Below are 27795 nucleotides of genomic sequence, written 5' to 3' on the forward strand. Positions count from 1 at the left end.
AAGTATAATATACATTATGTTTGGCATATACACCAAACTTCAAAATTGTTCAAAAGTTTGTAATAGACTATATACAACAAAATTTTGAAACTCCCCTTGAGTTAATGTGTCTTTGCTATATCCAAAAACTTTTTGAGTAGATTTACCTTTGCTATAACTCTTGTCTTCATTCTAAATTCTAATACTCTTTATCTGATATGTTCTAATATGATGCCCTATTTCTACTTTTCTGTTTATTACTCCCCTTTTCTTTTTCTCATTGATTCCCCCTTTCACATGTCGCCCCTTGTATAGCTATTTCTCCCCCTTTTTGACACTGATGTTAAAGGGTCCATACACTAAGTGTGTATTTATGCAAGAAGTTCTTGTTAACTTCCATAACAATTTTGAGAGCATCATCCCAGTTATCTATTGCAACATCTAGTGATTTGATTTGGATTGTTGTCTCTGTTGCAACGTGAACTAAGCCATTTAATGTTGAAAGATTAGGATCTTTCTTTAGTACTGTCTTAGCATAGGCTAGTTCTTTTTGTATAATTTCCATGTGTGGGGTCAGGGAGGCTTGAATTTGAACTAACTTGGCTCTAGTATTAGCCTCTTCTACTGTCAATATATCCAGTTCCTTTTGTGTGTGAAGCGTGGAATGCAAATGCTTCTCAGTTTGAGCTCGGTTTTGTGGTAATTGCATACCAGATACTTTCAGATTTCTCTCCAGACTCAAAATCCTTTGGCTTATTTCTTGTGTGAAGAGTGTGGGGTCACAAAATTTAGTGTATAGTGAGAATATATTCTCAAGTACCTTCTTCAGCTTTTTTATTTTTGTAGCCAATTCCACTTGTGATAGTGCTATTCCACTAGAATTTTCTCGTTTACCTTACCTTGAAACTTCTTTTTAGACCATTCCATAAGTTTTGCATTAGTCTCCTAGTCTTCATTTGTCACCAATTCAACAATTTCAGACAATTGTTCCAATATTGGCTTGGCTTCATCGGGCGTTTGCAAGTTGAATGCATCTAGAAAGATGTCTTTTATTTCATGTAATTCTTGCCTTTGCTTATACTCCTTTCTAAGTATCTCTTGGTTCTTTTTCCTTTCCAATGCCTCCTGCATCTCATTGATCTATTCAATGTTCATGGTTGCATAGTCATATTTTGGTATGACAATTTCTTCATCTAATGTTGAGTCTCCATAGTGAAGTACCCTTTCAACCTTTTTGGAGCTCGAGTTTGGTGCTGAAATTTCAAGTGGCATTGCTTTAGTGCTCGACTTCTAAAGGATTTTTGTAGGAGTTCCAATAGTTGGTAAATTTACTAATGTTTGAATTGCTTCCTGCTCCTTTTCCTTTGGAATATCCTTGTCTTCTTGTGATCCTCCTTGATCAATCACAATTATTTATGGTGCACCTTGAGTTTGTGCAATAGGAACATATATCTCTATCTATCTTATTTGTTCCCTTGTTGGCTCCTCTACAGTTTTAGTCTGATGTTCAGACATGACAACTTTCATTATGGTATCAACCTTAGCTATTGTATCTACTAATGTTAGCTCTTGAGGTTGTCCACTAGTAGCTATAGGGATGACAGACAGTGGTTCTTGTGTATTCACCTTGTCCCTAGTTAGGTTAGCTACTACTTTCTACAACTCATCTACACTGACCAATACTAGATTGTCGCACAACTTTGCTTGTAACGTTGATTGGTCAAGGATCTTCTTTAGATCCTTTGTAGTTAGTGGATTTATGTTTTGAACTGAGATGTCAAGAACATCCTTTACTTTGATTATCTCTATAGGTGTGTTGGAGTCATGTGGAGGGCTTAGTGGTGGCAATTGTGTGTTTGACACACTTTGATCTGTTTGCTACTCCTTAGCAGTTGCCACTTCATCATTTTTTCTATGTTCCCTCCTTCACTATGTTGTCTACCTTTTCAACTTCTCTTTCCTTGTCATTGTCTTCCTCTTCCTCATTGTTCCTTCTCTCAAAGGGATCCTCCTCTCCTTCCTTAATAGTAGTTAGTCCATATATTAGCTTCTACATTTGAGTGGACTTCTTGACAACATCTTCAATCTTGTTTTGAAGAATGTTGAAGGATCTATACTTAGGTGCAAATTTTCTACCATGCTTTTTATTTGCCTTTGTTATTTGTCCTTTTGACAGATCTAGCATCACTTTTCCCAATTTGGACTCTCTTATTTCTTTCTCCCTGTTTAGGCAATAATGCCATTTATTTTCAACAATGGAATACAAATCCTTAGGATTTCTAGAGCTAGAGGCCATTTCGCAAGCTAGGGTTTCAAAAGATATTAAACTGCATAACTTGGCACGTGAAGAATACCTTTGAATTAATGGAACAATGCTTGATCTTGTTGGAATTTGTGCAAAAGCTTCAATCTCTGCTCGCCAATCACTTCTTTTCTCTGCTCGCTCTTGCTCTATGTTTGTAATGACAAAAAATGGGTGAAAATTTGCCTTATACCCTTTCAAAACATTGCATTTAATGCATAGTGCATGTATGGCTGTAAACTTAGCTTCTATGTAATTTCTACTTTACTCAGCATCCATTGATTTTCCATCACTCGACAACCACTAGAATTACCCTTACTTGGCTTCAATAGGAATTTCCTTCACTCGGCAACCATGGCTGACTCAGCTTTAACTAGCTTTGGCTAACAACTTGGCACACACTAAAATTTACTCAGCAATTGAAGAGAACTTTTCACACTCGGCAGTAAGATGAAAACTTAAAGATTTTACCTTGGTTTTTCTTTGTTGACTTGCATCTTTATTCATGCTAATTTGTCCTTCACAATACTAACTTTATCTTGGAACTGATGTATGATGAAACATTTAAATATCGGTCCCCACATACCTCCTTTTGCTTAGTTTGATGAAGTGTGACCACTTAACCCTTTAGGTGAATTGATCCCTTCATTTGATGTGTTGCATCCATCTTTCTTCTTCCATGTCTTGTTCATCTCTCCTTTGATCTGTTCAATATCTACCTTGCCTTTTCCTTTATTCAACTCTGAGTTAGGTGCTTTTGTCTTTGTTGGGTAGTGATTACTAATATGACCAGTCTTCAAACAACTAAAGCATGTGGTTTGACTCAACCATCTATTGTAGCTACCTCTGAAATGTGTTCTTATACAATTCTCAAGGATGTGTCCATACTCTTGACAATAATGACAGTTGTGTCTTGCATTGTAATCCCAATTATAGGAATTTTCATGGCTTTTTCCTTTGTTTGATGACCATGTGGACTTGGATCTACATTCAAAGGCTTTGTATCCAAAATTTTGGCAATTGTAGCAACATCCTTCAAATCTTGGTGCATGCATGGTCCTTGTTCTGCATTCATGTGCCTGATGACCTTATTTGTTGCACTTGTAACAATGTGTCATGTTCTTTGGCTTGGCATTTTGACTAGCATTCTTACTCCTGCAAACATTAGCTATGTGTTCTTTCTTTCCACAATGATGAAAAGTAGGTTTAGAATTCTTACCTTTATTGCTTCTTTCTTCAGTAGCTTTGGATGATTCTCCTTCTCCAGTGCTTGTGTAGCCTAATCCTAATGTGTCTTTACTAGATCTAGGAATTTTCAGTAATTGCTCAAAGTACTTGATGGCTTCAGTTGGCTTGTTGAAACTTTCAGAAAACTCCTCTCTTTTTAGGTCATTTTGTAGTTGTTTATTCTATAACTTCAATGTGGTTATCTCAATGTCCTTGACATTTAACTATGTTGGGCATTCATCATTTAGTTTAGGGTGTCTAACTGCATGTTTGAGATCCTAGACGACTCTGTTGATTTTTCTTCTAATATGTTTGACAAAATTCCTTTTTTTTCTTCAATCATGGCTTTGTCCTCTATAATTTTCTTTTGTTTAGTCACCTCACATAGTAGTATAGCTTGTGATTCTTGCTCCAACTTCAGATTTCTAATCTCCTCAGCTTGTGCTCTATTTTTGTCCATCAGATTTGCAATTGCTGCATCAAATTCACAAGAGTTACCATTTGCAAATTAACTTTGTGGTGTCAATCTCTTTGTATTAAGTGTCATTTTCTGCTATAGCAATCTCTTTCCTTCTCTTTAGTGAATTTCTTAAGGCATCTCTAGCTTCATTCAATTGTTGCAATAAGAAATGTATCTCAATCTCCTGATTCTTAATGGTCTTTCTCAACGTGTAAACTTTCATCTCAAGATCTTTTCTCAAGGCTGTAAGGCTTCTCCTGATGAGAACTTAGCTCTAATACCAATTTTTGGAAATACAAATGGAAAATGTATACTTCTAGGGGGGGGGGGGTTGGTGAGGGGTGAATTAGAAGTACTAAACTCTAACCAATAAAACTTTTAATCTTTAAAACAATGCGAGCATAAACATATTGAAATAACATGTAAAGTAAATGCATTCACATAAACACTTGACACCAGATATGATTACCCAGAAACCCTCCAATGAGAAGGTAAAACCTGGGGTGGGGATGACACCCACAATTCTTCACTACTGCAACAATAAAGCTCACCTATTAATTTTACATATTTTGACCATTTTCATGATCTACCTTGTGAAAGGCCCGCCCTATTAAAGGCTTACAAAGGATTGTTAGATCCTACCCTATTAAAGGATTTTAACACCTTGTTAAAAGTGTGCTTGGCTAAAGGACTTTAGAACACTCACTTGGAATGTTACCCTATTAAAGGATTTCTCAATGACTGTTAAATCAACCTTAATACAAAGGATTTCATCCTGTTGATACAGTTGTTAGAAAGTATAGTAAAATGTTTGATCTAATACACTTACAATCTGATATTGCTAATTTTAGATCCCAATTCAGTTCATCTTGATCCTTTCTAATTTGATATGAAATTGTTGTAACCTTGATCCTCTGTTCTACTAACTGATTATGTCCTTCTTCTAAGTCACTTGATCAATTCACCCCTTTTACTACTATTATCATCTTCTCGCATGCATTCTCTAATGCTCTCTCATTCATTCATTGTAAATTATGGGGCTTTGTCTCCCTTTAAAAAGACTTTGGTGGCTTAGGGTTAGGTATTAATCTACGATTGAGATTCATCCAACTTTCCCACTCAATTCCCTCCATTTTTCTGATTGGTTGCATGTTGATCACATAATGAATCCAAATAGATTTGATCTTATCTTCAAAGCTTTGAGATCTATCCATATGTTGGCTCAAAAATAGTTTACATAGTTGTTTGTGCCATCACAAACAACTAGGTCAATTCTATGTTACTCAACACTTGTTTAATACCGATGCTCATCACATACTATAATTCTATCTGGCTCAACACTTGAACTTGCTTGGCACTAACTATTTACTCGACACTTGAAACTTTCTCGGTACTAACTATTTGCTTGACACTTACTATTACTCGACATCTATACACATTATACTTGGCATATGTTCCTAACTTGATATGAACTTAGTAAATTCCTTAGGTGTGTTGACACTCAATTGTTAAAACCAATCTTGAGATCAATAGTCCCTAGAGGTGCCAAAAATAGAAACTCAACCTTCTCTAGATGTTTGTAGGAGTTAAACTATCGTCAGAATACATTTTTAGTGCATGAAAAGCTCTAAATTTGGAATTGGTAGTTAACTTTTAGTGCACCTTAGAAGAAACACACCTTGGGAGAAGTGCACCTACGCACCTTGCATACGAGTGCACCTACACAACTTGCAAGAAATTTGTGCAAGGTGCTTAATTCACCAAAAAATCAAAGTTCTCAATTTTGAAAATGGTTTCTGGGTTTTGCTCAAATGGGGTTTTAGATCACTTTTGTGTACTTACTTTGATCTTTTTGATGATTTATACCCTCTTTATAGCCAAAAAAATTCATAAGAAGTGCACCTTGCACACCAGTTCACCTAGGAGAAATTTGTGCAAGGTGCTTAATTCACCAAAAAATCAAAGTTCTTAGTTTTGAAAATAATTTTTGAGTTTTGCTCAAATGGGGTTTTAGAACACTTTTGTGTACTCACTTTGATTCTTTTGATGATTTATACCCTCTTTATAGCCAAAAACTTTTATAAGAAGCGCACCTAGGAGAAATTTGTGCAAGGTGCTTAATTCACCAAAAAATCAAAGTTCTCAGTTTTGAAAACAATTTCTAGGTTTTTCTCAAATGTGGTTTTAGATCACTTTTGTGTACTTACTTTGATCCTTTTGCTGATTTATACCCTCTTTATAGCCAAAAAATTTCATAGACTCGAACTCCTTTGGCTTCTAAAATCCCAAAGGCACTTGTGTTGAATCTTGTCATTAATAGTTGCATAAGATGAAGAACCTGTTTTGGTTCATGTATGCAACATCTGTATCTTTGATCTTCAGTATAAATTGCTTGATTCTTTCTTCTCTCTGATTGCCCAATCCTTCCTAGTCAAAAACCAAGTGATTCAGATTATCCAAAATGATCAAATGTTTGAAATTTTTTCATACTTTTTTACAAGTTTTTCTAGGTCCTTTTAACTGGCTTTTTCGGAGGTCTTCTACTCAAAATTTCAAGTTGAAACTTTTGTCAGTCCCTAAAATTGGATAGCCAAAGGTTCACTGTTTTAGGGATTGAAATTATATTCTTAGTTCTTCTTTCTAGCGGTGTAAACAATTTTGAATTCTGAGCTCTAGGTCAAAAGTTATGACCCTAACAAGTTAAGGATGCCTTTTTATATGTACAAAGAAGTAAACATTAGTCTGGAAAGTTGAAAAAATTAATTTAAACAAACCCTAGATATGAAAAAATACAAAATAGAAACCCTAAAACCTAAATTTTTTCTAAAAACCCCTAAAAACATTGAAACACCTCTAGAAAACAAAAAGACACACCTTTTGGGGTGCACTAGATGCGCCAAGTGTGCTAGTGCACCCCTATATATATATATATATATATATATATATATATATACATATATATATGTATACATATATATATGTATATATATATGTATATATACATATATATATGTATATATATGTATATATATGTATATATATACATATACATATATATACATATATATATGTATATATATGTATATATACATATATATATACATATATATATGTATACATATATATATGTATATATATACATATATATACATATATATACATATATATATGTATATATATGTATATATATACATATATATATGTATATATATGTATATATATGTATATGTATATATATACATATATATATGTATATATATATATATATATATATGTATATATATATATATATATATATATATATATATATATATATATATATATATATATATATATATAATTGAATATTCCTCCTTAGAACCTCCAGTTTCTGGCAAATGGATTTTTAGGCAGAGACCCAGATTAAGCCAAAACACTAAAAAAAACCCTAAAAAGACTTAGACCCTAGACTAAGGATGTGGAAAACTAAAAAATTATACTAGGGGGTCCCCATTTCTAGGCGAAATAGGGTGTGCATTGTGAAACCACAACATGGATCAAGACCTCTTCCCCTTTGATTTTCCTCTTGATTTCTCACAATTTCTAGAATTGTTTCCTCTCTCAGTCGTTATGCCTTTGCTTTGTGCATTCAGTGTGTTCGAAGCACTTCCTAATGTAGATCCACCTGAGGTTTCCCTGCAAGTTTTCCCACTCATAATAACACCAATCACATCATCAAATTTTAGGGTATTAGATCTAGAAACACAATTACTCACAACCATTACCAAGCCATTCCAACTTTTAGGCAAAAAACACAAGATCAAGAGAGCCCTAATTTCTTCATCAAAATTGACATTCACAAAAGATAATTGACTAGTAACTATATTAAACTCATTTAAATTATCTACAACAGATCCACCTTCTATCATCTTCATATTAAATAAACACTTAATAAGAAATACCTTGTTTGAAGCAGAGGGCTTTTCATATAGTTTCGCTAGGGTTTGCATCAACTCTTTCCTTATCTTTTCTTTTGTAATGTTCAATGTCACTAATGGTGTCAAGCATAATAATATACTTCCAAGTTCCTTTCTATCTAAAATCTCCCAGTCCTCATCTGACATAGTTCCTTATTTCTTAGCTTTTCCTTCCAATGGCTTCCATAAATCTTTTTGATAAAGATAGTCCTCCATTTGCATTTTCCATAACTAAAAGTTTTTCCCATTAAACTTCTCAACCTTTAGCATACCCTTGTTTACCATCACTACCACTCAACTATGAGACTCCCACTCAATCGTGAGACCTTCTTGCAAATTATAACTTAAAAAAATTGACAACAATCTAGGCTAAAAAATAATAATGGTAGTCTAGCTTTGATACCACTTGTTAGGATTAACCATAGACATAAATAATAGTTAGATGCAAATATAACCAATATCATAAAATAATAAATCACACATAAGAGAACACATGACACAAGGATTTAACATGGTTCACCCAATCCCTGGGCTATACCCACCAATAACAAGTCCAATATTATTATTATCTAGTGCTTACAATCCACAATCCCTTACAACTCAATACCATCACAAGAAGCTACAATATCATCATCCATTATGAAATCCCTAACCCTAAGCCATTTTATACAAGCCTTTTGTTGCTTACAAAATTAGGGCTAGAATAAGTCGTCAAATGGAAAAATAATAGTCAACACAATTTACAATAATGAGTCATTTTTGACTTCAGGGATGCTGCCCTTGAAAACCCCTCCACCTTGAACCCCGCAAGGGGTGCTACTCCTTGACCCTGTCTTGGAGGAGTTACCCCCAAAACCATGTAGAAATAATTTGGGGGGAAACCATGCCAAATACACCTCTGAGTCTGATTAGGCTCTACATCACAACAATCTCCCACTTGGAGACTGATTAGGCTCTGCAACAATAACAAATAGCATGATAATTAGTTATATTGTTTGTCCTTGATGTTAACTATTTGGTGTATTATTTTTGACTTGTTACCACATCTGTAGATGACTACTATATATGATTATTGAGAAGGGCACATATATATAAGGAACTTATCGGGTAACTGTTGGAACAAACAATTGGAAACAATTTAGTGGTTGGATTGATTATTAGAGACATTATGTCTTATCAATATAAAGGGGCTGAAGAACCCTGTCAGAAAAAAGGATATATTATCAGGGCTAATTGGTATAAGGAATAGGAATTCAAAGTTAGTATTAGGGATTGGAAAAACAATTAGGATGATGAATGAGGAATGTAGCGATGACACGAAGTTGGGGCAGAGAAGATTGTTCAAGAAGTTTTTGTAAGAGACAAAGTAAATAAAAATGTTGAGCCAACTAGATAGACATGCTGATGGAATTGTGATTGTTGGATCTAGGTTAAGGATTTTAATGTTTAAAGAACATCTACATAAGGGAAGAAAGAATAAAAGTTAGGAATTGTAATTGAGCAAAGAAAGTGAAAAGAAGAAAGGTGTGGAAAGACTTATCAAAATATAGTAGTAGTAATAGTGTTGCGATCATAGTTGAGAACATAAGGATAATAATGGTATGTAGTTGTGTTATGAAGCTTTAATGTATCTAATATAGTAAGATAGTGCAAACCACAAATCACTTTGTTGTTGTCACTTTCTTATCATTGTGATAGTTAAAATCCCTTAAAAAGGTGACCCTAATTGGTCTATTGTAAATCATTTAGCAAGCTAACATTCTTAGATTAGAGTGTTGAAATCCTCTAACAAGGTTACTCCTAACATAGTAAAGACTAACAGGTCTAGAGGAAAATCCTTTAACAAGGTAGCACCTAATAGCTTTTTTGTAACCCTTCACTAGGCAGGCTCCTAACAAAGTACATTTTAGAAGAGTACAAACATTTGTAAGCACCGATCTCGCACCGTGGTTTTCACCCCACGCGATAAATATAGGTGTTATGTTTGTGTGAATGTTTTACTATTATGGATGAATGCTTAATATGTAGTTAACCAATAAGGATGTTATATATAGCGCTAAATCTTATCGGTGATAATACTTAAAGTTGATAAATTGTTTAAATTAGCGATTACCGCCCCTAGTAATCAATCCTATAACTACACATTGCACCTAAATATTAGTAATAGTGTGAACATTTATCTTAATTGTGATATTGCTTTCATCACTCATCTATGTAGTTTTTTGAGTCAAACTCATTGACTAATATTTCATTAGGAATGGTTCACATTAACCCATCCTTCATGAGAATAAATAGAGTACATAACACTTATTAATGCTCACATGAATGAACTACTAAAACTCATTTACATAAATTATTTATTTTAAATTTGCTATTTTTTTTTGTTCGGTAAGAGGCTGAAGTCAAGATTAATTATTATGTATTATTGTTAATTATTATTTTATTAAGCACGGGTAGATTCGAACCCAAGACCTCTTCGATAAGAGGCTCCCAATTTACCATTGTGTTGTAGGCTCTTGCTTTTAAATTTGCTAATTTTATTTTTATACACATTCATTTTAATTTTAATTTTAATTTTTAATTACACTATTTACTTTGTTGAATATTTTTTCCCTTTAATTTAAAAAGTAAAAACTTAATAAACATTACATTTTAATGTATAATCACACTATTTACTTTGTTGAATTTTTTCCCCTTTAATTTAAAAAGTAATTTTTTAAAAAATCGGTAAACAATCGAAGCCTTGGTATATATTTTATTAATCAAATTTAGATATTTACATGTCCTCCGTTCAAACGGACATTGGTAGGAAAGAACGCTTTCGTCCTAAAAATTAATAATTTAAAAAATGAAAATTAATAAACATTACATTTTAATTTTTAATTACACTATTTACTTTGTTGAATATTTTTTCCCTTTTAATTTAAAAAGTAAAAATTAATAAATATTATATAAGTATATAATGACTTATAAATAATCGTCAAAATTAAAAATTGTCATTGTTCCAAGAATAACAATAAAAAGTAAAAATTAATAAACATTACATTTTAATTTTTAATTACACTATTTACTTTGTTGAATATTTTTTGCCCTTTAATTTAAAAAGTAAAAATTAATAAATATTATATAGGTATATAATTGATTTATAAATAATTGTCGAAATTAAAGATTGTCATTGTTCTAAGGATAACAATAAAAATAACTAATATTTTACATCAATAGAACATACGTTATTGCGTATAGATTATAAATTAAAGATTGTCATTGTTCTAAGAATAACTATAAAAATAACAAATATTTTACATCAATAGAACATACGTTATTGTACGCGTATAGATTGATACATACAGCTGTAGGAACACCTTTAAGGTGTTCCATTGAAGACCGGAATATCGAAGGACTTTATCCAATTGACTTCAAATCTTGTATGCGATTCTTTGATAGGGTTCCGCAGAATTATTTACAGGTGAACTTGTACTTGTCTTGCTAAAGACAGCAGCGGGTTTTAAACATTTCCACAGAGTTCAATTTTGTTGTCGTGATTTGTCCAGGTGAGTAACTTTGATTTCTTCCAATACTCATTTCTAATGGCTTTGTGATTTTTAGGGTTTACATGACGAAAGTGTTCTATTATAAAATTCAACCCCCATTTTTAAGTATCTTTGCTTTTCTAGGTTTCAATTATTAAGAGGATGTCCAGATTTTAACAGTTTAAACTTTTGTTTTTAATTGTCTCGTTTAGGTTTTTTTTCCCCTGGGTGTTTACTATAGCATGTTGGTTGAATGGAAAGACTGCAATCTGATGAATTTACCTGTCAATTTGATTTCGGTGAGAATTCATCTGATGCATGGATATGTTTGTAAATGTTTTATTTATTGGTAAATTTCTTCTGCCGGATCGAAGGGTATTTCTCCAATTTAAGTCACTCAGGTTGGGTTCTCTTGGCTGATGATCGGGGCAGTCCACACTCTGAATTATAATCGATAGTTTATGCGATTTATCATTTAATATTTCTAAAGTAGGGTTTGTTGATCATTTTTCTTATGGTGCTGCACTGATCTACTATATGAGGTAATCTTATTTAAAAACTTAATGTCCTCTTTAGGTTTTGTGTAACTTCAAGGGAATTCCTAAAACATTTTGTAAATTTTTTCTGAAAGCCTCTTTTGTGGGTTCGTTTGTTTTTTATTTGTTTTTAGCTAGTTTGATTCCATTCTATAGGTTATTCATTGAGTTATTCTCTGTCCATGACTGTCTGTAGACGAGATGTATATGTTTCTTGATTTATTAGATTCTCTTTCTTAGTGTTAAGTTGTTTTTCTTCTTTATCCAGAATGGCTCATGGGCTGTATAGATTTTGCTTTTCAAAATTGTCTGTCTTTGGTTTTAGGAGTTTAAAATCCTGTGAGGGCTATGTAGTGGACATATAGTGGTTTCATTTTGATTTCTTTGGCTTCTGTTGATTTCTTCCATTTTCTCTGAGGGCTTCTAGTTATGTTAGGACCTTGATTTTCTCTGGCTGGCACCTTTTGCACCACCCTTCAACTTGGATTTTTTGGGCTGTTTGTGGGTCGCTAGGTGTGTGGGGAGTAGTTTTATATATATCCAATCTAATTAATAATAATAAAAAATAAGAGAGAAACATGACACACACACACAGTGATCTAAATCAAACTTTTCTAAGGATCTGGTAACTTTTGTAACTTTCAGAAAACCAGACAGACTGAGTATTTCAGAATGAAGGATCTAGAAATCTTCTATTTGTAGCACAGACCCATTTTAACATGAATGGTATATGCATGTGGAGTTATCAAGAGTCTTGGTGCTAAGCCCACGAGAAGTGCAAGGGTACAGGGATTTGCACTCTTGAGTTTTTTTGGATATACTATCCTTTTGGTAGCTGGTGTGGTGTGTAATCTCTGGCTGGATATTGTCCAAAGTGTGCTTTGAAATCAGGCTTTCTTTTTCTTTGTGGGTTTAAATGGAGCTATCTAGAGAAAATAATCCAAAAACAATTAATTTGTAAATAAAAAATGTATTTTAATAAAATCTAGGAAAAGTAACATTGTTTATCCTATAGCCTATGTCTTATTATTACTAATAGTGTAATATAATCCAGGTTTACTAATACAAATTGAAATGTATATCTAAAAACTAAATGATTAAAATATATTATAATAACTTGTGCAAATTTGAAATATTTTGACATAAGATATACTTTAATTCAAATTGATATTTAAAAGCGTGTTTGATTATGTGGGGATTTGTGAATCTATAATGGAGGCATTGTATATTTACAACTTAGTTTCCAAACAAAATCCGTTAATGGTTCTCATTAAAGATTTAAACATTTCATTCACATGGAATTTTGATACCTATTCTCCTCTTTATATGTACTACACTGAAATTTGAAGTATGAGAAGTATGAAATTCTGCTTGTGCTTATAATTTGTTTTTGTTTTTGTGAGTCTGTTCGGAATGCATGCAGGATGACAAATGACACTATTATTTTTGTTGATGTTTGATAGCTTCAGTCGGATAAAACTATATATATATATATATCTATATATATATATATATATATATATATGATTAAAGTTTTTATTATATTGATGAATAGACATGTCCCACGAAGGGACATGTCTCTTCATGGCTTATTCTCATTATATATATAAGAGGTCACTGCCATTTGGAAAACACATACCACATACATGGCAGTGCTATTACACTTGCAGCAATCCCAGAAAACCAACATGGTATTAGAACCAGGTTCCTTCTATAAAGCTTAACAACTTCAAGGTAGATCAACACATAAAAATAATAATAAACAATGTTGTTTCTGGATTATATTTTGTGGAATCATTTCCATTGATGACTTCCAAGTACAAAAAAATAGAAAGGAGTAAAGTTTTCTAGATTAAGTTTGTGGAAATACTTGCTTCCCTTAATGACTAGAAGAAATTGAAAGATCAAATCACGATCAAACATTGAAGAGGTAAAATGGTTTTGAGGAATAATTTGATAATGAAGTTGGACTCCATTTTGTATGTAAAAGGTGTCTTTAATTGAAAAGCATGCACAGTGACTTCTAAATATTTAAATTGCCCAATGCTGAAACCCTAAAGCATCTATAAAGAGAGTGCTCTGTGCCTGTGCATTAAAAGCATCAAATCCTTGCCGATTGATCCATGACATTTGAGTGTTCAAGAGGAAAGAAGTGTTATAGAAATGATTTTATTCACTTATTTAATTGGTTCCTAAGGCAACCGGTTTAAGAAGATGATTATATGGAAGCACAATCTGCAAAACAGGGACCTTCAAACTGGCGTTAGGGTCTGTCAGACCCCACTTTGACAAAATATGTGCTACAATATCCAGAGCATTTAAAATGCTGATGAATCTTTCTTTCCTTGACTTTGCCGACTCAAGGATGCTACTCTTATTAGGTGGTTGCTGCTTCCAAACTGGTTTCTTGCATTATGTGCAATATTAGATTGTCACAATGGCCTTTGCAATACTCTTGCTCTTAGGAAACTCTACTAGCTCCAACTTCTCTACTGTGAGGTCTTCAACCACATGGTAGAAAAGAACCACTGCCATCGATCAATCAATTCCGTTTTTCAAACAAATCAGTCAATAAACTTCAACATGTCATATATTAGTAGTTGGAGTGTATATGCTATAAAGTAGCGATGGAATTAAAATCCACGTCATCTGTCAATATATTACATATCAAGGCAAATTTAATATGTAAAATTGACATTGCAGCTGATAGGTGATATATTTGGTGAAAGCTCATAAAGGGATAATAAGAGAGACGAGTATAGCGGTGGTTAATAAATTAAGGGATATGCAGAAACAGAAAGGGATATCGTGAATGCCATAGAATGTTACTTGGGAGAGGTAAGTGTACGTGACGAGTACTAGTAGGGACCCATGACCAATTAATTGGGTATTAAAAAAACATACCTTTGGAAATGTAGATTACAGCAGTCATTAAGGACTACAAAAAGATTAATGTCTTGTAAATAAGAACATATATGCTTGGCAAGCAAACGCACGTGAAGTATATTTGTTAAAACATTTGGAGATCAAGAATTAAATAGGAAGAATGGTGATAAGGGGGGGTATAAAAGATAAAACTTCAAAGTTGTTAAGTATAAAACATTTGAAAGTCTCCCCTCTTTGAAAAGAAAAGGGGAAAGCGCATACAAGAAGAAGTATATGGTATGTATAAATTACTTCATTTTTATGTTATATCATTTCAATATAATATGAAACTTTATGTTGTTTCATTTTTATATAAATATACAGTGTCATAATATATACCATAAGATCTAAATTAAAATATAGATTAAAGTATATACATAGAAGATTCAATATATGCGCATGTTCAAAGTATATTTTTATCTATATTTTATTGCAATGGTCTTATATTATTACACAGAAGTAGTTATTATTGTTAAGTATTACATTTGTCTACTCATTATTTGTGGTTCTATATGTACTATAAGAATTATTTGCCTTGATCTTTTTCGAGAATGTTTCTTGTAGGAAAAGGAGGATTGATATCAAATTCTAAGGGATTTTGACACTTCTTCAAAGGTAAAGGAGCTCAGAAGATTAATGTTCAGAGGGAGTCTGACACATTCATTTGAAGGAGCAGGTAGAGGATATGATTCAGTCAATGTTCAGTGATCTCGATCATATTGATTCAAAGGGAGTAAACCACTTTGAGATGGATTCTCAAGTGATCAATAAATTGTAGCAGTTAAGAGGGCTGTGATTCATGAATATACCTCTTGACTATGTGATAGTAATGGGTCTACCCCCTATGTCATGAGGAAGTAATGACTTCCAAATGATGTCACTTGTATTTGCAGAAGTTATTGAAAAGTGATGATCTTACAATAACTTAATTTTCTATTATGACGGATATCTTATGACGTCTATGCAGATCATGATAGAGTATACTTTGCATGGTGGATGTTTATATGGTAAGCATTATGGGAATGCGTTTGCACATACCTTATAAACATTTTTGAGTACATGGTGAATGTTATGCAAATTGATGTTCTAGAGGGCCATTACATAGAGTATATGGTGAATATCATGTGACTTGATGTTCTGGAAGGCCATTACTCACAGTACTTGGTGAATATTTTGCATCTCAACATTCTGGAAGGCCATTAGTTAGAGTATTTGGTGAATATCATGTATTTTGGGCGACCAATACTCATAATATCAGATGTGATATCAAACATTTTTGAGTAATTGGTGAATATCATGTATTCTGGGAGGCCGATACTCTTGATATCAGATGTGATATCAAACTATTTGAGTACTTGGTAAATACCAAATGTCAATATTATGGGAGACCAATACTCATGATATCAAGTGTGATATCAAACCTTATTTGAGTACTGGGTGAATATCATTTGTTGATATTTTGGAAGACCAATACTCTTGATATCAAATGTGATATCAAAATGGTGGATATCTTCTGATCAAAGATATTTAAAAAATTTGCCATTTCTAATATTTGTGATGTGAATATCAGGATTTAACTGTGTGATTTTGAGTCAAACTCGATGACCCATGTTTCATGAGTAGTGATTCAACATGAATCCATCTCTCATGAGAATAAATGGAACACTTAGCACTCATTGGATCTAGGTGATGCTCACAGGGGTGAAGCACCGGGACTTCCCGGGAGGTCACCCATCCCAGTACTACTCCAGCCTGAGCGCGCTTAACTACAGAGTTTCCTCCACAGTTAAACCCAAAGCTTGCAACCCCATTTGCAATATTTCTAATATTACCAATGGTGTAATATTTGTCGTGTTTATCCACCCTAGCTTAAGAGGGAGTGTTGATGTTTGGTAGATGTGGTCGGATAAAACTATATATAATTATATATGAGATATAATTTATATATGTCCTCATCATATATGAGATTTATTGTTATATGAGATATATATGTGTGTGTGTGTGTGTGTGTGTGTTTGTGATTAAAGTTTTATTATATTAATAAATAGACATGTCCCATGAAGGGACATGTCTCTTCATGACTAATTCACATTATATATATAAGAGGTCACTGCTATTTGGAAAACACACACCACATACATGGCAGTGCTATTACATTTGCAGCGATCCCGGAAAACCAACAGTTTTGTATATTTTGTTGTCTAGGCCTGCATAGTTGGTTAATATAATAAGTTGGTATGAATAACAATTTAGACAATCAAGGTTTATAAGGCAATTTAAACACCAAAAGATAGGTCAGTTTAGAAGCAAACTTTTGAGTGCAAACTGCTATTTGGTTGTTGGAAGCAAACTCCTATTTGATGATTTGTTAATTTTTCTTAATGGTTTCTATCCATGTTTTGTGAACCTTTTGGTCAATGTTGCCTATCCCTGTGCATGCCTTCTGGTGGTTGTTTACTTGATACTTTATTAGGGTGGAGTCCCATGGACTGGGGCTTCTTAAACAATTTCAGTGGGTGCTGCTTAGATTTTTTAGAATTATTTTAAGGTGGGTGGTATAAAGAATTTTGTAATGTTGTTTAAGCTCTTAATTTTATTGAATCTGGTGGTCTGATGAAGTTTATTATTTTGCATATGTAATTTTACACAGTAACAATTTTTAAAATTAAAAATTATAAAACAATAATTGGTGGGAATTTAAAAGCTCCATATGATTAACGAGTGGTAGGAAAAAGACCTAATTTGGCAGTGCAATTTCTAGCTCTGCTTTAATTGCACCCTCTTTAATTTTTGAAATAAAAAGTGGGGGATACTACTGCTGAGGAAAATATCCTAATTTATCGGGTGGCCTCATTTTAGCCCATGACATTTTCTGCTCCTTCAATATAAACCTTGAAGCCCCTCTATGGGAACTCAGCCATAGCTTGTCATTGCTGCCTTTGTAAAGATAAACATGTGTGTTCCTGATGTTGCATATCACCTTATATTGTATAATTAGTTTTTAAAATAATTCCTAGTACCTATTTTATATTTGTGCTGGAACCCTAAGTTCCGAGTGCTTGAATCTTGCAGTAGCATGTTTGAAACTTGTATGACTGATATTTGTGATGATCTATGTTTGCAGGGAACACCTGTAAGTGTTTCTTTAAGAAGACTGTGAGTACCAGAGATGAAGTCTGTGTATTGTGGGAACTTGGAGTATGGGGCTAGGAATTCAGAGGTTGAGCGTTTGTTTTCTAGATATGGAAGAGTTGACAGGGTAGATGTCAAGTCAGGTAAACATTTTCTTTCTTAATATCTCTCAGATTTTTAATGTTATAAAGTTATTCAGCTTCCAAGAATTCTGTTTTTCTGGCTGTAGATAACTGTAGATGGCATTGAGTTCTAATGTAGTGCCATGACAACAGCAAATGATATATTTAATTTTTGTTAGCCTATAAAATTTTAAATGTCTTATTGATGTGTGGCAAGCTTTTAGCTACTGTTAGCCTTTGTTAAAAGCTGAAAAGATGCATGCCATTTCCCATCATCTGCCATATATTCTATTAGAATTTCAAATATTAACCCTTAAAAAGGAATTTAAGCAGAAGTTTTCTTTCTAGTGCCAATGTAGGAGTTTATTGTGTATGCAACAAACTAGTTTCTCTGTCAGGTGGAATTGTCAAGTACGTTACAAATAGATAGACTCAAAATTGAAATTTCCTTGAAGGGGCAGCAGAGGAATATGCAAATATTATATATAAAATATGAAATTGCTTGGGAATGTGAAGACCAAGGCTACAAATGTAACTTTTAGCAGAAAAATGATTTGTGAAATGCAGGCCATTGTACTTAAAAATTTCTTTGGCGCAGGAATATCAAAGAGTTTCGAAGCTCTTCCTGGCTCATGGGTCCCTGTGCATAACTTTTAATCATGCCATTTGTGCCAGAGCATAAGCTTCTTGTCTTGATCAACCAAGTTGATATGCAAAACATGTCTTGTTTTTCCTCTCAAGATCATTGCTTCCCATCCCTCTCTTGCCATGTTAACTCTCCAGTTCCAAGCATATGTTGTGTGATAGGTCCCTTTGAGAGATCATTACATCCAGAAAGGGGCTTTCTATCAAAAGATATTATCCAATGGATGGCATTTTCTTTACTTATGGACTAGGCTTAATGAGATCATTTAGTACAGCATGCAATGCATGTTCCTGATGTCCTTTAACACAGCAGGTCAAATGAGTAACAGGTATTGTATTTTGTTTCACAAAGCCTGTTTACTTATTGCTTATTAGCAAACACTCCCATGTCTGTCATTGCTTTCATTTTTGTTTTCTTTCTGAGCATTTTGTGGTTTCACAGGCTTTGCTTTTATCTACATGGATGATGAGCGTGATGCAGAGGATGCCATCAGAGGGCTGGACAAAACAGAATTTGGAAGGCAGAGACGTAGACTGTGTGTGGAGTGGACAAAGGTTTCTTACTTGTTTTTTTTTCACTAGGATTTATTTGAGCTGATAGGCTTGTCATATCCAGCACAGATTTCAATCCGTTATTATGAAGCAAGGTTTTCTTCTCTTTTTTTTTCTTCTGATATATAGGAAGTGATAGTCTTGGTATTTCTTATTGAAGGAATAATAAGTTAATTAATTTTGCCACTCTATATGTTCTTAGTGTATCTTTTGCACTTTTTTTTAATAATTATTTTTGTATTTGTTAATTACACAAAGTAAGGAAATCTTTTTTCCCATTCTCATACTGATTTACTCACTTTTCTATTTGATTTTGTACTTCACAGCAAACAGACCGAGGCAGTCATCACTCTGAAAATGGCAAACGATCTTCAAGAAATTTGAAGCCTGGGAAGACTTTGTTTGTTATAAATTTTGATCCTGCTAATACCATGGCTAGGGACCTTGAAAAACATTTTGAGCCATATGGCAAGGTGCTCAACGTAAGGATGAGGAGGAATTTTGCTTTCATTCAATATGAGTCACAAACAGAAGCAACAAAGGCCTTGAATTCCACTGACAACAGGTTAGCTGAACCATCTCGTTTATAGTTTGTAAACTCTACGTTTCTGCAACTGTGGTATTTGGTTACATACATGCTACTTATCCTTGATTGGCAAGATCTTTTTTGCATTGAAATGCTTGCGTTTTTTTTCTCTAGGTAGCTATTAAATTTATGAAGATCATGTTTTCAGATGGTTGGCTTAGTTTCTTCTATTTCGTTCTGGCTTAATAAGTATTGTAAAAGGAAAGGTATTACTATGAAAATTTTATGTATTCAGTTTGTCTTTGCTAACTTTATTGGTGGACATGACCAGCAAAGTGTTGGATAAGGTTATATCTGTGGAGTATGCTCAGCGTGATGATGGTGATAGGGGAAGTTATGGACGCTCTGCAGAAATTCGTGATCGATCTCAAAGTCCTAAATATGATAGACGTCCAGTGCGGGGCAGTCCTGATTATGGGAGGGCTGCAAGTCCTGTTAATGCACGGCGTCCAGTGCGGGGCAGTCCTGATTATGGGAGGGCTGCAAGTCCCGTTAATGCACGACGTCCAGTGCGGGGCAGTCCTGATTATGGGAGGGCTGCAAGTCCCGTTAATGCACGACGTCCACTGCGGGGCAGTCCTGATTATGGGAGGGCTGCAAGTCCCGTTAATGCACGACGTCTAGTGCGGGGCAGTCCTGATTATGGGAGGGGTGCAAGTCCAGTCAATGCAAGACGCTCAGAGAGGGATAGTCCTGATTACGCGGGGGTAGCAAGCCCTGTTGATGCTCGACGCCCAGAGAGGGACAGTCCTGATTATGGTAGGGCTGCAAGTCCTGTTTATCCTCGACGCTATGGGAGGGTTACTCTAGGGTATGACAGCGCGTCTAGCCCTATCCATGAACGATACCGAAGGTGATTATGAATCTATTTTGAATATTTATCCAAAAATGACAATTGTCTCTTGTAACATCGTCAGTGTCTCATTTTGTTTTTATATTCATTTGAACAGCCGGTCTCCTTTGAAGCGATCAAGATCCTGAAAGACTTATGGAGCATGAATGTTTCTTACAATGGCAGTTTTGAAAATTGATGTCGCAAAATTTGTTGAACATGTAAATTCTTATTTTTACATCTAAAGCAGGACATCTGTTATTTGGAGTCCTCCGAAGAAATGAAATCTCCAAAGATTTTGAATCTCAAGTCTTGTACTCACAAGTTATCTGGCTCCATTGTGTTGGAACATTGTTTGTATTATGTATTGCTGATCTATACATATTTTATAATTTGCAATTATTTATTGATGCCACAATCAGGTTCCTTTGAGAAGGGGCAATGCTTATCAGTTGGGTAAATTTCTGTTAAACCAACTGGGTTAGGAGTTTTGCAATGGCTTATTTATCATCTTTTATGTAACCAGGTTTACATCTTGTGATGCTAGTATAAAAACCTCTCCGAGTTGTCAAAGCTCTATCTTGGTGGCTTCTTTGCTTCTTCTCTTGAGCTGCTTTTTGTTGAAATTCATATTTGTAAACCACCATAGAACTGTAGCTTACATTTCTCAAAACAAATGCTGGCAATGAATTGGCACCACTATCATATTGGTTTACAATAGCATTAATCAAGTCATTTTGGGAACGCTAGTGGTTTTAGATGATTGCACATTTGTTTTCTTTGGAGAAGAATGTTGGAGATGATTATTCACAGGTTAAAAAATGAAATCAGAGGGCTATATTTCAAACATAAATTAGGGCGTATGCTCATGTTACATGCACTTTTGTGTGTCTATATATATAGCTTGAGTATTTGTTTACATCAGATGTCTTTTCTGCGTCTTCCATGGTTTCTACGTTGTTTGTAATCTTTGTTTTTCACTTTCAGCAACCATTAACCGCTTTTCATCTTTACTATGAGATTGTCATGGTTACTTTATGCTTAAACAGATGTGCTCACAAAAGCATACAGCACCTGATATTTTGGTAATTGAAGCTTAGAAATTGTGGTATTTCGGTTGCGAAAGAAAACTGCATTTTTAGGATGTTTCATCAATATGTTACATGTAACATTCATATTTTGGTTACTTTCAGGCTTGAATAAAGTACAGATTGTAGCACAGCGAGACATTTTTATATTCAATATTTATTATTGGTCAGAAATGTTCTGTTCTTATTTTCTTCTAATGAAATTTTATTTCAATTGTATGTTTTCAAGTATTGGTGGAATCTGACTAATGCTTGTGATTCTTGCGTCTTTCCTCTTTTTCGCATCTCCCTGGCTTCCTAACATGACAATTTTTTTTAATACAGGGAAATTGTTGTCTTTACAATTCCATAAAAAAGAAGCTGGCACAAACCTGTCACCTTTTATAAAAGGGAAGTGATATCAGAATTTAAAGTTTTCAACTTTAATGACATAAAAGTGGCATTTATGCTTAGAATTTGAAGATGATGTAAACTAATGAAATGTGTAAAATTAGATGAAGTTTATGTCTGTAATTTTTTTGAAAAAAATTGAGTGAAATTTTTATCTATTTTTAAATTTTTAAAGTCTATTTTTTTATTTTTTAAAATGTTGAAAATATAGAATTTTTTTTCCATCAAACAAATATATGAAAATGTTCGTATTTTGGTATGATTTTGGAATATGTTAGAGTCAACATGTATACTTAGTGCACCAAAAAAGAAAAATTGAAATTAAGCTAATATTTTTTTAAGTTATAACTGGTCAAAGTCAAAGTTGTCAGAAATTGACATTTTTTTTCTCCCGTCAAACTTTTTTTTATCAAATTTACATATTTTTTAAAACAAATTACATATTCTTGAAGAAGACTCTCTTCTCTAGTGCAACATTAAAAAATAATAATTTTTGAACATGATTTAATATTTTTTTCTTAACTTTGAATAGACATCTTCATGAATCTTAAAATACTTGTACTATTTTCAAATTACAACATATTATCCATAATCAAAATTTTAAAAAAATTATATAATCATAATCTTGACTCTGAGATTTACAAAATTATATTTTTAGTTTTAAAAAAAACTTCAATTTAGTAAGTAAAATTGGCTTTCAAAGTGAAAAGTTTGTAGAAGTTCTTATTTTTGCTTGTGTGGTTGCCACCTAGGATGCCACATAAGTAGTTTTGGCCGAAACTGTTTCGGTCGTAACCGTTTCGGCCGAAAGGGTTTCGGCCATAACCCCCTAGTGCATAAAATTATCGTCAATGACTTTTTGGCTATTTTTATGATATTTTGAGTCATTTGAAACATGGGGGTTACGGTCAGAACTGTTTCGGCCGGAAGTGTTTTGGTCGTAACTGTGCATGCCACGTCGACGGAAAAACTTGCCACATATGTACGGCTGAAACTTGTTTGGCCATAACCATTACGGTCGAAACTATTTCGGCCGTAACCCCTCCAAATATCACAAATGGTGACACAGGTTTGTGTTTTCACCCCAAGCTATTGAAAAAATATTGAACAATTTCAACCTATCATAGTGCTGTTCTACAATAAATATGCATTTGTACATTGTCTCAATCTTGTTCTAAAACATCAAAGTAATGAAAGACAAAATTGACTTAGTAACAAGTGAAATAATTGAGCACATGACATGCCTATGGTGTATTGTTTGTATATTTTAATCTCAATTCATTTATCTAGTTGCGATTAGTTTGTTTTACATATTATTAGACCTAGATTAATACATAACGCCCCACTTAAAGTTTTAGTTTAGTTATGTAGTGGGGTTTTCACACCATTGCCCCATTGCAAATGGGGACTACCTCTTTTTCTCTTGGTCTTTTCCTTTTTAGCTTTAGTTCTTGGTAGTTTTGGGCTCAGTTCTATTGGTAAAATTGGATAAGTTTGAAAAGTGTTGTCTATGTGGCTCTTAGAATGGAAGTTGTTTGTTTGTCTGAGAATTGGATGTCTTGACATACTATTTTAAGCTTGTCTATTTTTATTAAGTTTATTTATGGTAAATTTTATTGCCTTTTAGATTGACCTTATTTTGACATTGAAATAACTTACTATTTTATAAAGTCTATTTTTGGTAAATTTCATTGCCTCTTAGAGTGACCTTAATTTGACTTTAGGGAAGCTTACTTTTTTCAGTAAGTCTATTTTTGATAAATTTCATTGCCTCTTGAATTAAACTTTATTTTTACTTTTGGGTAACTTACTACTTTTAGAAAGTCTATTGTGGCAACAAGTGAGCTTTAGTTGATAAAGGGACAAAAAGGTATCTATTTCTTTATCCTAAAGAATAAAAAAGAAAGATAGTCAATAAAAAAATGTTTAAGTATGGAATCATCCTTAAAATATCCAAAGTGGAAAGGTATGAAAACATAAGAAAAAATGGTGGTTGCGGAATTCTTCCGTCATGGACAAAATCCATGATCACTAAAAACATTGTGCCCTAGAGAAAAATGGTTGTCGTGGAATCTTTCCATCATGGGCAAAATCCATGACTAAAAAAATCTCACCTTGCAGGAAAATGGTTGTTGCAGAATTATTCCATTGTGGACAAAGTCCATGATTATTGAAATAATTTTGTCTTGCGAAAAAATTGATGGTTGTGGAATTCTTCCATCATGGACAAAATCCATTATCACTCAAAAAATTGTGCCTTTGAGAAAAATGGTGGTTGTAGAATTTTTCCGTTATGAACAAAATCCATGATCAATCAATTTTTTTTTTTGCTTTGGAGAAAAATGGTTGTAGCAGAATTCTTCTATTACGGACAAAATAAATGATCACTCAAAAAATTGTCTTAGAGAAAAATGGAATTCTTACATCATGGACAAAATTCATAATCACTAAAAAAAAATTTGCCTTGGAGAAAAATGGTTGTTGCAAAATTCTTCCATTATGGACAAAATCAATGGTCACTAAAAAATCTTTCCTTGGAGAAAAATGGTTGTCGCGGAATTCTTCCATTATGGACTAAATTTATGACCACTCAAAAAATCATGCCTTGGAGAAAAATGGTTGTTGTAGAATTCTTTCATCATGGACAAAATCCATGACTACTCAAAATTTTCAGCAAGAAAACTAAAATTCTTGGAAAAAATAGCTAAATGTTGGAAATTTATTCTTCATGGAAGAAAAAATGACCGAGTGTTGGAATTTTCTCCTTCATGGAAGCAAAAATGGCAGAGTGTTGGAAAATTTCTCATCTAGATCTCAAACAAAAAGGGAAAATTCTTCAAAAACATAAGAAAAGGCATATCGATGAATTTAAAGCATTTGAAGACAAAGGTGTGAAGAGAGAGAGGGAGAATTTTTGGAGATAAAATATCATTCTAGAGAGAGAATATGTAATAGGGGTTTCATTTTGAATTTCTTGCATAATTCTTATATCAATTATTTCTATTTTGTAGGAGGAGAAAGCTTCAGTTCTAGAAATTCAAGAAAGACACTCAAATCCAAAATTCTAGTCCCAACATCAAAGAGATCAAGTACTAAGTGATATGGTCCCAGGCATTCAAAGTTCAAAGTTCAAATCCATAAATCCAAGAACATGGTGAAGGAAGTTGTATATGGAATTTTTAAATTGATGTAATCATCAAGAAGGGGTTCCATTTAGGGAGATAAATTTCCAAGAAGGTACATCAAAGATGTGAATGCTTGAGGAGAGATTTTTAGAAAAGTTAGCCAAGGTTGGACCTTAGTTACAAAATGACATGGTTGGAAATGACTCAAGCTTACATGGTCTCCATCATGATTTCATGACACCTAGTTATCTTTACTGATGAGTCTAAGGTCTCCAAGTCAAACTTCTCTGCATTCAGAGAATGGAATCAAGAATAATCTATTCAAGAAAGACTGAGCATTTATGGAGTAATGAACATGCATAGTGGACATTTATTGCACTCCACTCTCTTTTTGTGCAAGCATGCATAGTGGGCATTAATTACTTACTATGATAGTGGATTCCTTATTGTATTAATGTAAATTCATTTTTTTTACCCTAACCCTAATCAGGGTTGATGTGGCACAAATTAGGCCACTGGTTATTGTGATCATTTAGGTCATCTGTTATAATCAATGACCTATATAAAGGGCCTTCCTTCTCATTTGTAAAGGAGGATTTTATGAGATTATTGCTATGAGCTACTGAGATAACAAAGTTTTCATTGAAGCTTGGTGAATGCTTGATGTGTCTTGGTGCTTGCTTGTTCTCTTAAATTCCCTCACTTAGATCAAGTTTAGTTTAGTCAAAGTGTTGTGATTGCAATGGAGAATGTGATGGTGTATTGATGAATTTCTTTGGTTCATACTTTTGACATTTTAGTGATTTTAAATTGTTGTGCAAAGTAAGCCTGAACTTTGTTAATGCATATGTTTAACTTCTATCATTCATATATATTGTTCTTTATGATGGTGTATGTGATGGTTTGAAAATCTTTCACATAACCCTTGAAAATTGCACCAATTCACACATAGTTGTGCTATAACTTGGCGAAATAGAGCTTGGTTAAATTGAGGAATTTGTCCATCAAACACCATTTTTTGTCATCACTGCCCTTAGTAATAGAATGGAACTCTTAAACCCTATCCCATTTCATTTCCACATATTTCATGAAAAACGAAAAAAATACTTCATTGCAAAACCTTTAGATAGATCCGACATCTAGTATGGCTTGTAATGAATCTGAGTAAACATACGTAAGGCCCCTTGCGATCATCAACAAATCACATCAACCACTGGTCTTATCACAGTCAAAACCTGACGTTGAGGGAACCTTGAAGTCATCATATGATCTTAGCAATCTTAGCATACATGTGACTTTATTCAAGAGAGGATACAATATTTTGGCAATTTGTTCTACTGTTTGATGGATCATAAAACACACATCAACATTATCATCCACGTTTTATTTATTTTTGTTTATGACATATCATATATTTTCTTATCCATTTTGATATTTTAGTTATCGTTTTTCATCTACTATTATCTTCTCTACATTTTAAACCTATATATTTTTTCACTTATTGAATCATGATGTGTGCTTTTCATTGTTAGATCGTATTTCTCCCTGTTTAATATGATACACTTATTTGGCAACGGCTAAAGGGTAAACTATTTTGTTTACCCCTGGCCATGGGTACCGCCTAGCATCTGACATCCACCTACCATTTTACACGCCTAGCATCTTTGACATACGGCCGACTCAACTTACCAAGCACACAGCCGAGCTTTTTGCATTCCTTCTACTTTTGCGACTCACTTGGAATATAATTTTGCCAATGTTAACTATAATATATATGTATTTCACATGTAATATATTATAATAAAATATGTAAAATTTATAAAGTTTATAATATATATGTATTAAAATACTTATAGCCTTAGTACATTTTATTATAGTAAGAATAAGAATAAACTTTAATTTATTACTAGTTAACAGTTATTAAGAATAAACTATATTGAATAATAAGATAAATTACTTTGTAATAAGTTTACTAGTTATATTAATAACTGAACATATATATTAAAGTTACTATACATTAATATATATATGTTGTATAACTTATTCTATAATGTTTTAATACATATATATTATAGGTATATATATAAAGTAATACAACACACACACATATATAGTTACATTAATAAACTTATTCTTAGTAACTAGTAACATAATAGATTATTAGGTATATTATAATAATATATAAACATATATTATTATTAATATAAGTTTAATTTATATAACTGGCTAATATATATATATATATATATATATATATATATAAAATTTATTATAAATATATAATATATTTTGTTGACCAAAGTAAATATAATATATTTTACATTTAAATATAATATATATATATTTATAAATAATATTCTTAACTTGGTTAATTTATTAATAAATATATATATTATTCTTATTAAAGT

The 27795-nt window shown here is 33.0% G+C and overlaps 1 protein-coding gene across 3 annotated transcripts; it reads left to right on the top strand.

Annotated features, from left to right (window-relative positions):
- The first annotated feature begins 11319 nt into the window (after nucleotides 1-11319).
- Nucleotides 11320-21357, top strand: LOC149540662 (serine/arginine-rich splicing factor RS31-like). Of its 3 annotated transcripts, none has more exons than XM_089801753.1 (7): nucleotides 11320-11475; nucleotides 11667-11753; nucleotides 18040-18190; nucleotides 19257-19369; nucleotides 19693-19931; nucleotides 20224-20805; nucleotides 20903-21357. In XM_089801753.1, exons 3-7 carry the CDS (start codon nucleotides 18085-18087, stop codon nucleotides 20931-20933), a joined length of 1071 nt encoding a protein of 356 aa, XP_089657879.1. In that variant the 5' UTR covers nucleotides 11320-11475; nucleotides 11667-11753; nucleotides 18040-18084; the 3' UTR covers nucleotides 20934-21357. The 3 variants fall into 3 exon arrangements, with proteins under 3 accessions (XP_089657879.1, XP_089657880.1, XP_089657878.1); XM_089801754.1 differs by lacking the exon at nucleotides 11667-11753 and adding an exon at nucleotides 18768-19143; XM_089801752.1 differs by lacking the exon at nucleotides 11667-11753.
- Nucleotides 21358-27795: the final 6438 nt, after the last annotated feature.

This window comes from Cupressus sempervirens, chromosome 9, assembly GCF_028749045.1.
Source record: "Cupressus sempervirens isolate cs-2001-9-10 chromosome 9, ASM2874904v1, whole genome shotgun sequence".
Lineage (NCBI taxonomy): Eukaryota > Viridiplantae > Streptophyta > Pinopsida > Cupressales > Cupressaceae > Cupressus > Cupressus sempervirens.